General features: G+C 45.7%; 1 protein-coding gene across 5 annotated transcripts in view; it reads left to right on the top strand.

The window, feature by feature from the left end:
- Positions 1-13,500, top strand: part of TEAD4 (TEA domain transcription factor 4) — a 79,556-nt gene that overhangs the window by 37,146 nt on the left and 28,910 nt on the right. For all 5 annotated transcript variants that reach the window (XM_065584253.1, XM_065584249.1, XM_005307857.4 and 2 more), the window contains 2 exons: positions 9,643-9,707; positions 12,121-12,183. In XM_065584253.1, the coding sequence (XP_065440325.1) occupies positions 9,643-9,707; positions 12,121-12,183 (128 nt within the window). The remainder of the gene's footprint in view (positions 1-9,642; positions 9,708-12,120; positions 12,184-13,500) is intronic.

The following is a 13,500-nucleotide window of genomic DNA, read 5'->3' as shown; positions in this document are numbered from 1 at the left end:
GACTCAAGCAAAGCAGAGTAATTAGAGCAGTGGTCCCCAACCTTTTTTGTCTGGCGGGCGCCAGCCGACAAGCCACGGAGGACCGTGGCGGTGGACGAGCATCCGCCGAAATGCCGCTGACAAGCGGCAATGTCAATAGGCATCGCCGCCAACAAGCAGCATCATTCAGAGGTGTCGCCGCCAAAAATTGGCGGCATTTCGGCGGCGACGCCTCTGGATGACGCTGTTTGTCGGTGGCATTTCGGTGGATGCTCATCCGCCGGCCAGTAAGCGGGCACACTCAGAAGCCCCAGTGGGTGCCATGGTGCCCGTGGGCACTGCGTTGGAGACCCCTGAATTAGAGTGATGTCTTACAAGCCAGGAGGTCCCTAGGGGAATCATGCAGTCACTTTTCAGAACACATGTTGAGGATCTCAGAGGGTGAACCTAAATTCAGCATTCTTATAGGTCAAATCCACAGTGGAAAGGTGACTCTAGCCAGGTGTTCTTTGGAAAATACCAAGTGGTGTGATAAGTAGGGATGTGTCAGGTTGAACAAGCAGGAGTCTGTCAATGGGCAAAGAGCATATAGACATGATCCTCGGGAGCTAGGAGCTTTTGTAATTCTACACTGTGGTCAGGGTGTTGGGGGGAGGGGAGAATAGCCTATTGTATGAAAGAGGTCTTGATATTTATTTAATGTATACTGAAGGATGCAGAACATAACTTCACAAAACCGTAATGGCATATTTAAATATCAACATATCTGTATGTTATAAAACAACCATAGGGTAAGATAATATACCCTACCAACATTTCACCATCAACAGGAATATTTGGTCTAATAAAGGAAGAAATCAATTAGTTAAAAAGGAGATTTTATATATATATATAAAACCAGAAAGAGTGACAAAACCCACTCTCCAATACAGTACTGAGAATCTCAGCGTGGTAGAACAACAACCATTTAGTAGTTCTAAGCAGTTGCTTGTTAGCTGCTCTGTAACAAGCCCTGTATTGTCTCTGTGTGGTGAAGGTCTATGGAACGAAACCCGGAAGGCTCCGTGCAATTTGTGCTCAGACAGATGGCCTCCCAGGGCTGTTGGTCACTGGCAGAACTGGCTAAACCTCTGGGGCCCTCCCGCACCTGCTGCTGAAGGGTGTGCAGCTAGCAGCTGTTCCTTTTTATTTGTCACCTTGAACTTCTGACCCATTTTCCGTGTAGTCCTCCAAATCCTCCCCTGCTGACTGCACACACTCCTCCATGATATGTCCTGCCTCCAGCAGGGATAGGGGCCTCTGATCCGGAAACTGATGATGATTGGTTGAAACTACTCTACCTGGAATGACTTTCTTGAGCATTCACCATTCATTCCCCTGCAGTCCAGATTATATCACAACCTCAACTTCGACGTCCTTCTCTTCTCAGGAGTCAGATTTGAGCCCTTAGACTGAAACACAGGGAAGGTGGCCTGCGCTTGATGAGAGCCTCCTATCAAATGGGAATGGTATCAGTTTGGTTAATTATTAGTGTTATTTACATAGCCCCATTACTGTGCGTGGCAATTTACAAAAAGAAAAATAGATTAAAGAAGAAGCGAAGCATTGGCCTTGAAGATCTGGCAATCTAAAATCACAGCCAGCTGCAGTACAGTTAACAGAGAAAGGGCCAGATTGTGTCTATGGTTTCATCCCATTGACTTATTGCTCCCCATATCTCAGGGGAGAGTTTTTGTCCAAAGAGTGTTGTGTAGACATAATCATTTGTTGGCTTCACAGAACAGAAGTGGATTGAAATTGGACTACACTAGTCAGGAGACTGATTTGAACATAAAGTGCGGCTTGAAAGAAGGCACAGGAAGCAAGAAGTGGGAGAAAGAGGTTGTAGGAGAGAAGCTTGGCTGGAGAGCAGGTGGAAATGAGAGAATAAGATTGTAAACTCTGGGGCAGGAACTGTCATTTATGTACTGTACTTAGCACAGTGGAGCCCTACTCCTTGATTGGGGCCTCTAGGGCTACTGTAGTACAGATAATACATGATAATAGGTAAGGATAATGAACTTACATTACAGATGTAGCATCTCTCAGCTAGAGAGAACACGTACATACTCTGAGATCCTTCTATCTGAGAGATACTAACTAAATCCACTAACAGTTCCCACCCAGTTTGTCCCAGTTTGACTTCAGGAGATCTCAGAACAGTCCTTGCGCTGCCCTGCAGTTTTAGAATGCTCTTGCTACAGATCTCTGTGTGGGTTTGTTTGAGTGCTTTGTTGGGTGGGTTTATCTTGCATTACTATGGCCTGAGGTGTATGGGCAGCATGTAGCAGATATGGGCATCCCACTCATTCACTGAAGATGAGATTGCACTTTGTGGGAAGGGTGGTGTAGAACCACATTGCCTGGAGCTCCCCAGTGAATGGAGGAATAAGTACACTTCTACAGCCCTTTAACGAGTGCATCATGGTCCTGTGTGTAGGGGGTGGAGCCATGGTCCTGCCCCCAGTCCATCTTCCCTGTCATACTCCCTGTGCCCTGGAGGAATAATTAGGGAGTAGTAGGTGCAGTCCAGTTCTGCCTAGCCTTTAGGTGAACTATGCAAGCAGAGGAAGATCCTAACTCACTCCCCTCCCACTGTGCATCTGTGTGAGGGCTAGTCAGAGTCTAAACCTTAGGATCAGCTCTAAGCCAACATCATGCACTGCTGGGGTTAGTGAGAAACTCCCCCTATTACTCCCCTGTCCATTAGGGGCTTTCTTCCTCTGAAGCATCTGGTGCTGGCCACCATCTGAGACCAGTGGTCTGATCTAGTATGGCACTTCCAGGATTACTAGCAATGAGTCTCAGGTTGATGTGGAAAAAGGAGGGGAATAAATATAGACCTTTCCAAAAGTAGCCCCTTTACAGAGGCAAGTGTGGCCCATTGTATAGATCATTAGAACTCACGTCTCCTAACTCCCAGTCTATCTCCCACTCTGTCCCTGACTTGTTCTGTGACCTCAGGCAAGTGACTTTAACCACCTTCGGCCTCCATTTCCCGAATGGGGAAAAGTTGTACTTATCCTCCTTTATAAAGCAGTTTGAGATCAGCAGATTAAAAGTGCCGTGTGAGTGCTAAATATTCTTTCTGAAGGGATGTGTTGGAACCTCTCTCTAGTGGGATGGCCTTGGCCCAGTGTAACAAGAATGTCCTGCCTAATGAATGTCACCTACTCTTCTATGCCATTTCAGAGAAGTAAGGAGCACAGATCAGAGCCACACACTTTGCACGAGTTGAAGAGATGAAAGCAAGTTGTAGCGACAGTACTGAAGGTGCAAGTGGCACTGATCTCACATTTGCCAAGTTACATGCCCTATATCAAAACCAGCGGGTCAGAGAATTTTTAAAGAAGTACCTGATCAGCTTGCTGTGTTGATTGTTGGCCTCAAAACATTATTGCTAAAATTGAATGAACACAGGGACTCAGTTCTTCTCTTATCCCAGGAGCGGTGAGCCTTTCTTGAGGAGGCTTAGAGCTCATTAGAGCCATGCAAGGGAGCAACCCAGGAGTTAATGATCACAGAGATAGAATTCTGTTCTCAGAGCCGAATATAAAATTCCTGATGGTCTAGTACATGTGTTTATGCCAAAGTGGCTTACCCCCAGTTAGTTAGTGCTGTGCTGGTGGCATTCTTTGATGTCCTGCAGGGATCAGAGAGAGGTTGCTGGGATTGACTTGGCCAGGAGCCAAGTATTTACAATAAGGCACAATAAAATGCAATGTGTTTTTCTATGGTGTGCCTCATACACAATGATCCCATAATAGTGATTTAATTAATAAGCATGGATAATGTGCTTGTCACTGTAGATGGCACAAAATAAAAGCAGTCTTTTCCTCTGCAGAGCTCAATTTAATAGCAATATACTGCACAGTTTTCTTGACTTGCATATACAAGTAGTTTGTGTGTACAATAGTGCAGTAAGTTGTATCCCAGGTTACTGGGATTTCCTTGAATTAAATCATTAAGATTTGAGATTAGTGTATAGAACCATCAGATATATTGAATACCTCTGCACTTCGTAGTTCTCCGCATAGTACTGACTAAATTCCTAGGTCATATCCCACTATGTGTTGGGCTCAGCATGAAACCATGCATGGATTCCTTGGGGTCAGACTTCTCTTGATTGTTCCACAGCCTTGTTACAGAGGGGATCTCCCTGGGACACCACAAATGCCTGCATAGCATGGGGTAGGCCATGGAAGATATTGGAGTACTAAAGCCAAGTTTCAGGGTTGATGATTGAGGCTGGGAAAAGTGGGATACTAAAGTAGTGGTGTTTAATTCTTTTATCAGCGAGAGGATTAGGAGTCACAGGCCAAGGAGAAGAAATAGTTCCTGAGATGAGACTTGGGGAAAGCTGGGGAACCAGTTTGGCACAAAGAGACAAGGAAGCTATGCCACCTCATGGTAAGGGCTTCGTGAGGGAAGGATCTAACAGCATAGAGAATAGGTTTGGAAGAGAGATAGCGGAGCCCAAACTAAGAAGTAATGGCAATGGGAGGGGAGATAACACGAGGGACCTTGGAGACTAGGAAGTAGATTTTCTGCTAGATGCTGAAATGGGCAGCAAAGACTCTGAGGACAGGAGTGCTATGCTCCTGCTTCTGGGCGTGGGTGAGGAGCCAAGGAGGTGCATTTTGAACAGTCAAGTGTGCATGCAGGGCTGGGGCTTAGGGAAACCATGGAGGAAGGAACTACTCTAGCCAAGACAGTAGACTTAGGGATGAATATGTGCTTTAGCAGAAGAATTGCCACAGACACAATCTTGACAGAGACTAAAGTTGGAAGGGATGGGTAGATTTATGGAACTGGGGTGCGTAGAAAGCAAAGTGGCAATTTGGGGTTAGGTCAGAGTAACGAACCCTACTGTACAATGGTAGCTCTGAGCAACTATGAAGCTGGCCCCCTCTTGTGGTTGGAAGAGAGACTATAGGGGTGTCTATGTATATGCAGCCAAGTCATGTGGAGTGTGAGGGCCAGGGCACGTACAGTAAAGGAAACACCAAGCTGTACTGAGGTGAGGACATACAGTAGCTATGTAATTATGTTTCTCCTCCTCCTCTTAAGGAGTGTCTGGCTGTGAATTCAGCACTGACTGTGTGGTAAGAAGGGAGGAACAATACAGATTTTTGTGAACTCTGAAAGAAGCTGGATGTGTGTGAATTTTGACTTCATTAATTTAGTGTTTAGAGACTCAGGCTCCCCCTGAAAAACAAAAGTTTTGCCGCAGCAAGTGGCAGTATGAATGCAGCTTTGTCGGCAGGAGCGCTCTCCTGCCAACAAACTGAATGCCACTCGCGGGGGTGGAAGTATTTTGTCGGCAAAAGTGCCGACAAAGGGCGTTTACACACGCCGACTTTTAGCTGACTCAGTGCAGTGTGTAGAAAACTACCTGTGTAGGAAATTGATATGCAAGGTTAAATTCGGAAAGGGGGAAGGCCATTGGGGAATAGCTAGAGGAGAGGAGAGATGAGGCCAAGGGCTAAAACCTTAGTGGAGAAGTTCGTACCAGACAAAGGGGAGTTATGGGGTGAAAATAGAAGAGCAAGGATGCGCTGGGTCATGGTGGATAATATCAAGCAGTCAGGAGGGAGGGAGTCAGGGCTAGAGAGAGCAAGATCATTGATTATTCAGAAAGGGCAGTTCCAGTGGTCTGGAAGGAGAAGAAGCGGGACTGAAAGCAGTAGAGGAGACTTTGCTGGGAGACAGGAGGAGGAGAAGACTTTTCCCAGGACTTTAGTAGGAAATGGAAGGTCGGATAGTAGCGAATGAGCAGGAGAGAGTCTAACGATGATGGCAGTGAACTTAGTATCAGGGAAGATATCAGTGAGTGGTTAATTGTTGCAGTGATCTTGCTGAGGAGGAAGGACTATGCGGTAGATAGACAAGGTGAGTGGGTCTAGGACTGGCATATGAGACACTATTTTTAAAAAGATGATGCCCAAGAAGGCATCTACTATAACTGGAAGGAAAGAGGAAAGGAACAAGCGGGATGAAAAAAGAGGAAGGCAGGGAAGCAGACCTAAGGCAGTAGATTTGACAGTGATGATTTAGCTAAGATTCTCGTCCCCGTGTTAGAATTTTGTCTAAGTCATGTCCCGACAGAACCTGGGACTAACTCCCTATTTAGTTTTGTTTCATGCTTATAGCGCATTGAAAGGCGCAGATGTTGTACTGCATGTCTGTAACTTCCTAGTGGCTTGATTTATTTGTGGCAGTCAGTTTCCGGTGTGTGCAATTCTTGGAGGAGATGTTTTTGTGTTTTGTAAAATCAACAGTTAAGTAAATAAATATGAAGTCCAGAAAACAGTGACATCCCACTAGCCATTCACTAAAATTATACCACCAGATTGAAAAGATGGGTCAGATAATTTCCCTACGTCTGATTTACTTAACCCCTTTTGGGTCATCACTGTCAGAGATTGCTTACCCGTGCTGCTCATCAGAGTACTTCCCAATGCAAATATTCTTTTCTTGCCTTTGGAATGGACCAGATTGCACCAAGGAGCAGGTATTTTTACACCATTTCACAGTAGAGACTATCTGCAGAGACCACTATTCACTCCCACCCAGTACAGAATAGAATCTCTAGTACCCCACTTTCTCCTTTCTGTGAGCACGTGCTCTCTGATACACAGGGTTTATCCCAGGCTAGTGGGGAAAATTTCTATGGAAGACAGCAAAGAATAGCTGAGAAATTGGATTGGGACATATTTCGCATGGCTTAGGGGCCTGCTTTGACTTCTTCTGCAATGATGCCTTCTTCTTCTATGAAATGAGCAGAGTTAGGAATGGGGAATTAAAGATGCTTTGTGCTTCTCTTAGGAAAACCTTGGTGGAATTTACTGAATCCAAGTAGCTGCAATCTAAAGTGAGATGGGACGAGAGACAGATCTAATGCTGCTGGGATAGACATCTAATAGGAGTGAGATACAAAAGCAGAAGGCAAACCTGCTTCAAATGCACAGGGCTGTAAAGAGAATAACAAGCAGCGCAAGAACCTGAGGGAGACTCTTTCTTGCACTCTCTGTTTTTTAATCTTGTGCCTCCAAGGGGAAGGCTTCAGGGAGGATAAAGGGCTTTCTGGCGGTGGGCTACAGTTGGTATGTTGGCTAGCGCTTCATGAAATCCAATGCGCAGTTCAGACAGAGGAGACACAACTGTTGGCAGGTTCCTGTGACTGTGGAAGGCCTCAACGGGAGTTATTCTGAGAACACAACATGCGATCGGATTACTGAGCTCTAAAAAATGAGCCATCTGACAGTGTGCGACAGCTCCCAGCCCATTCCAGCCAAGTGAAGACATGGCATGAGGCTTTGAATATCCTGCAGCCAGGTTTGTGATGGAAACAAACTGCCCTCCATAGACTGTGAACCCACAAACTTCTAGAAATCCATCACATGCGCACCGCTGGCTTCTAATAGGGGGAACAACGGATCTTTAGAATTGGCTTCTCTTGGGGTTATGACCTTCTTTTAATATGTTCCCATTAGGGATGTTCTCGGGTTTAGCACACTCCATAATTCTGTCTGTCCCTGGGTTGCTAATATCTCTGCATGGTCACGTGCATTTGCTACTGGAGCCTTTAGCAAGTAATGCACCCTGCTGCCTTTCTGTCTCCTGGCTTGGTATGGAAAGTGAACCTTCAGAGAGAGGAAGGTGGAATGAGGTAATGAGAGATGAGAAATGGAGAGCAAAGCATGGAAGTTGGAAAAGAGGGTGACTGCGTGCTTGGATACAAAAGAGCTCATTTCTGCACCAGCTTCTGCCACATGCGACTTGACTGACTGTAATGGAATTGCATAGGGTCTACATCTGTGCAGAATTTTCCCTGGTTTGTCAGTGATGGTCTCAGTGATAATTGTGAGGGGATTGGGCTCGCTTTGTGTAACCCACAGACTTGAATGGAGTCGCACCATAGATACATTTGCCCCATAAAGCTTATTTTCGCTGGTTTGTGATTGTCTGAAATTCTACTTGTAAAATTCTCGCTGGGTCAGTTCTCTCTTCCTCTCTCTTTCACTCCCCATTCCTCCTTCTCTGCAGCCCACCTCCTCTGTAGACATACACATTCCCTCACACTTCATTAGAGACAAACAGGTTTTGAGGAGCTTATTTTGTTCTGTCTAGCTTCCATTGTTCACCATTGTCAGATTGTCTTTCTCCAGCTCTGGGCCAAGCCAGCATCTCTGGCATTGCTCCGTAAATGCAAGTCTGCGAGGCTACTGGCCTGAGTCAGCCAGATGGAGGCTTTGAAAGCCATAAATATTATTCTTGGCACTAGAGAAAGGTCGGTTATCAGGCTGATGTTGATATCTCGCTAGCAATTGGTCTCAGCTTTGCAGAAATGGCTATGCTGGTTGAAAAACAGCCAGGTGGTAGGTAGTCTAACAGCATCTGCTCCCATCTAGCTCTCTCTTGGGCTTGTCGCTGCGCTAGCTGGCACTGTGAGAATCAGAGAAGTCAGCAGTACTATGCGGGGCATCAAATAATTCCATCTTTGTGCGTAGCAGAGCAGGGAAAAATGGAAAATCCGTGTGGCTAAGGGCCTGCTCCTTCTCCCAGTGAGAACAAGGGGAGCCTCTCTAACAACATGAGCAGGAAACGGATTGAGACTTAAGTGGACAGAGTGTTGGAGACAGCCATTTCTGTGCTTCGTTACATTTCATGAACATAACGTAAACCATCCTGTGGCTGCAGCTCCCTCTGTCAACATCAGCTAAAAGTGACATGGAAAAGACACCAAAAAAAAGTGTTTGTGCCCTTTTGTGTGGCTTTATAATTGATAAAGTTTGGATTTTTTTATTATTTAAAAAAAATTCTTCATGTTTTTACTTTAGAACTGTCAAGATTAAGTGTTTCTGCTGGAAGTCTCCTTGGAGGACTTGGGGACCTAGAGTGAGAGCTTCTCAATCCTTCATGAAAGGGCCCGGGTATTGAATTTTTAACAGAGAGAGCTTTTCTCTGAATTAAGAACAGGAGTACTTGTGGCACCTTAGAGGCTAACAAATTTATTAGAGCATAAGCTCTAAGGTGCCACAAGTACTCCTGTTCTCTTTGCGGATACAGACTAACACGGCTGCTACTCTGAAACCTTTCTCTGAATTTTTTATCCACGTGTTTGAGTTAAATAGGTGTTTAAAAAAAAACAAACCAAATAACCCCTCACCCCAGAGAGCTTTAAACCATCCAAATAAAATATCACTTCCCCTCTCAATTATCATTATTTTGATATTTGTGATGTTCTAATCCCACTAGTTTTCCAAGTATTCATGCAGCCTTCCATGGAAAACAAGGCAGACAAGACCTGAATTTGTAAGGTTCAATAGAAAAAGAGCAAGAAGAAACCCCCTCGGAACTTCATTGATCACAACCAGCCATTAAAAGGACACAAACCTGGAACTTTTATAGATCATTGTAAATTGCACAAAGGCAATATCAAGAATAGAATTTTCAGTCGAGACTTCTGCTCTTTAAACACTGGCCTCTGCCACATGAACTAAATGAGAACATTCCTGACCTAGGGGATAGCGTTAGGGCTTATAGCCTCCCTGCAGGCTGCATCTTCTTGCTGAGATCATGTCTCTCTAAACTTTGGTTTGCATTATTTCCTTGTTCCAGGCCGAAATGAGCTGATTGCCCGCTATATTAAACTGAGAACAGGGAAAACGCGCACAAGGAAACAGGTAGGTGTGAAGCTGACTGTGTTACACTGGCTGCTTTGTTTGTGTCCCGAGGGATGGAGAGGGCTTGTGTGAACTAATTGCCTCTCTGCTGGCTGCAATTAGTCTCTGCCTTTTGGAAAGAGATCATCGCAGTCAGCTGGGTAATGAGAGTTGTGAGTTTAGTCACTCTGAGGCTTGGTCTACACTAAACCCCCAAATCGAACTAAGGTACGCAACTTCAGCTACGTGAATAACGTAGCTGAAGTCGACGTACCTTAGTTCGAACTTACCGCGGTCCAGACCCGGCAGGCAGGCTCCCCCGTCGACTCCGCGTACTCCTCGCGGCGAGCAGGATTACCGGAGTCGACGGGGAGCACTTCTGAGTTCGATTTATCGCGTCCAGACAAGACGCGATAAATCGAACCCAGAAGTTCGATTGCCTGCCGCCGAACCAGCGCGTAAGTATAAACAAGCCCTGAGTGTCTTCAGATTGGACTGTAGCACTATCACACAGTGACACAGGAAACTTCCTGCAATGACACGTTCAGTGAGATATTAACTGTTACATTTTTGGGTTAGTGAGAGAGGCTAGGCCGGGATAGTCAATAGACCCTGGGCCAAATCTGGACCGCCAGAACTTTTTAACAGACTGTGAACTTTTTTTATTTACTTATTAATATTTTGTTGTTATTTTTGTATTATTTTCTCTGGAGTTTGGACCTCCAAGAAATATCTTGACCAAGAAATTTGGACCTTGACAAAAAATAATTGATTACCCCTGGCTTTGGTGTATGGTGCCTTTCTCCCCCTCCTTGTTAGTTACTGGAAGTTGTTACCATCTAATGGGTGATACATATGAATGAGTTCGCAGTCTCAGTCCTGTTCTCTGTAGACAAGAGTCCCATCACCGTAATTGGTCCCCTTTTGGGCCATCTCACTCGAAAGGTCAAAGAATGAGTAGCCCTAGGAACCGAACTCCTACAGGTGGTCCTTCCAGGTCAGGGATTAAAACAGTGGTTTGGGCTGTTTAGAATAATGTGCTATTGCTGGAGACACACACAGAACTTCAGATCTCCAGACCTTTTGGTCGAGAACCTTTCAGGCACACACAAGTTCAGAGTTAGCATTAGCTCCTCTCTTAACTCCACCACTTTATAAAGAAGCTGGGCGGAGGCTCAGCCCTCATTTCTCTCAGCTTTATGATGATGGCCCTGTGCCTGTTATTGGTATTTACTGACTTTTCCCTGAACCATTCCCGGGTTTTTGAAAAAGCCAGTAGTCCAGTTTTATTGACTTTTCACCCAAATTTGGGCTGTTTTGGGACCTGGGGATTTTTTTTGCATGGGAAGCAGACAGGGCAATGCTGAAGGGATGGGGTCAGCAGAAGGCTCTCCCTGGCAGAGGGGATCAGTACTCACGGCTTGCAGTCTTCCACTCAGGGCCGACCCACAACATTTTGGCACCTGAGATGGGGAGCTCAAATGATGCCACCATACCCCCTCACAGCAGCAGCAGCAGACACAATTTTCTACACTCAGGGTCCTAGTGGCACCCCCCACAGTCTGGCACCTGAGGTGGCCACCTCAGTTCGCCTCATGGTAAGGCCAGCCCTGCTTCCACTCCTCTCCTGACCCCAGGTTTAGCGCAGCCCCAGTGCACAGAGCCCATCAGCTGCCTCTGCTAGACAGAGCCCCCTGCTGACCCTGGCCCTTCAGTGCAGCCCCATCAGCTTCCTCTGCACAGTGGGGGAGCGAGACAGGCAAGGAGCCAGGTCCCAGCAGCGAGACTGCCCTGCCGCTGCAGGGAGTGGAAGGCTTCCGTAACTGCTACATGGCAAGTGTCCCTGCCCCCCTTCCCCTGGGAGTACTGGGCACCCCTCCTGCCCTCCGCCCACTGCCCTTTGTTTATGGTTTTCACTGTTTTTTAAATAAAGCCCAATAATTTCCCAGGAAATAAAAATAAAAATGGCAAATGAAGGGCCTTTGGCATAGCCCAAGGTGGGAGGGGGAAAAGTCAAGCGAGTCAGAGGAATTTATAAAGGCCGGGGAGGAGGGATTTAGGTATGAACTCACTTTGGGAAGCGTCCCTTCTACCTGGACGAGGCCATAACTTGGTACCATAAGGAGAGAGGTCTCCTACAGGGCTTAAGGAGTCTGCTTACATGTCACAGAATGGCTGTGATTTCACAGGGCCCTTTGGGTCAGTGGAGACCTCTAATTTGACACCTGCAGCATAATCAGATTGGGCTTGTTTTCACTTGGAAGAAAGTCTTACTGCAACCTCTCTTTAAAAAAAAAAAGAAAAGAAAAGAAAAAAAAGAAACTAAAAGGATCACTAATCCCCTTCGCACAGACGTCATGGGCTTCTGTTCAGTACTGCAGGCAACTCCCAAGATGTCCCCTTGAATGAGGATGGCAATTGTTTTTCAATGCAGGTGTCTAGTCACATCCAGGTGCTGGCGCGTCGGAAAGCCCGGGAGATCCAAGCCAAGCTAAAGGTATGCTGGGCATCCTTACCCATAACACACACACACCAGCCAGTCCTGCCAGACAGCCTTGTTAATGGGGAGATCAGCAGTTAAACTGCCGTAAGCCGGGGAGGAAGAGGCACTTCCCAGGAAGTGCTGAGCTAACACTTGTATTGTTATGGCTCTGTGGTGCTGGAGGCGATTTCTATTTAAAGAATGAAGAAACAATGACTTTCATTTCTATGGGCCGATTTACCTCTGGTGTATGCCGCCGTAGTGTACATCACTGGGCTCACAGTGGCAGAACATACATGGGGGTGGGGTAGGCAAAAAGTGGCCACAATCTCCCATCTTTTTGCTGCCACGGGTCAGGATGAGCTGTGGGGATGTGGTGACTCACCACTTCTCCTGGTGGCAATCCTATGGAGCTGCCTGGACAAACTAAAGCTACCCTCGGCTGGCATAACCGTGAGGGGACTACAGTGATGGCAACCAGTACCTCCTCAGGGGACGCGCTTCTACTGGGGAGGGACATTCCTTGCAAATTGTGATTCCCTGTGCCAACTGAGATGACTCTGACCCTGTGTCTAACACAGGTCTGGGTGAAGAGTGTAATTTAGGACTAAACTGCTTAGAAACTGTAGGTGACTTCTGGGCTGTATTAACAGAACTGTTGTATGTCAGACCCAGGAGGTAATCGTCCCACTGTTCTCGGCACTGGTGAGGCCTCCGCTGAAGTGCTGTGTGTAGAAAGATGTGGACAAACTAGAGAGAGTCCAGAGGAAAGCAATAAAAATGATCAAAGGTTTAGAAAACATGACCGACGAGTAGGCTTGGAAGGATTAAATTTTTATCAGTAAATGGTGGTAAACATCAGTTTCACTGTATGCACACAAATCGACAAAAACTATTTTGATCAGTAATAACTGTGAAAGGTACAGCTAGGCAAAGGAAGAGAAATGCGGCTTGAGAAGGTATCAGAGTTTGATTTAAGGATATTTACTTCGTATGTTTTGACATGTGATGTTGACAATTTGTGTTTTAATGGTTATAAAGCTTGAACTTTTTCAATCTGAATGTCTACTGGAATTAAAGAATTATTGCCTCACCCTACTACATAATTTCCCACAACTTTGAAAATGTCACTAGATAAAAATAAAAAACCCTTAAAACCCCATAATTTTTGCAACTGAGAAAATTTAAATACATAAAAGTAAAAAATGCTTCAAAATAAGCATTAATATTATCTGTCAAAATTATATTAAAAAAAAAATCAAATTCTACCAAGCCTGCCTAAAAGGAAAGGTGAAAAAAACCCTGGGTATGTTTAGTCTTGAGAGGAAAACT

Source organism: Chrysemys picta, chromosome 1 (genome assembly GCF_011386835.1).
Source record: "Chrysemys picta bellii isolate R12L10 chromosome 1, ASM1138683v2, whole genome shotgun sequence".
NCBI classification, from domain to species: domain Eukaryota; kingdom Metazoa; phylum Chordata; order Testudines; family Emydidae; genus Chrysemys; species Chrysemys picta.
Note: the sequence above shows the minus strand (reverse complement) of the source record. Positions and strands in the feature narration are given on the sequence as shown.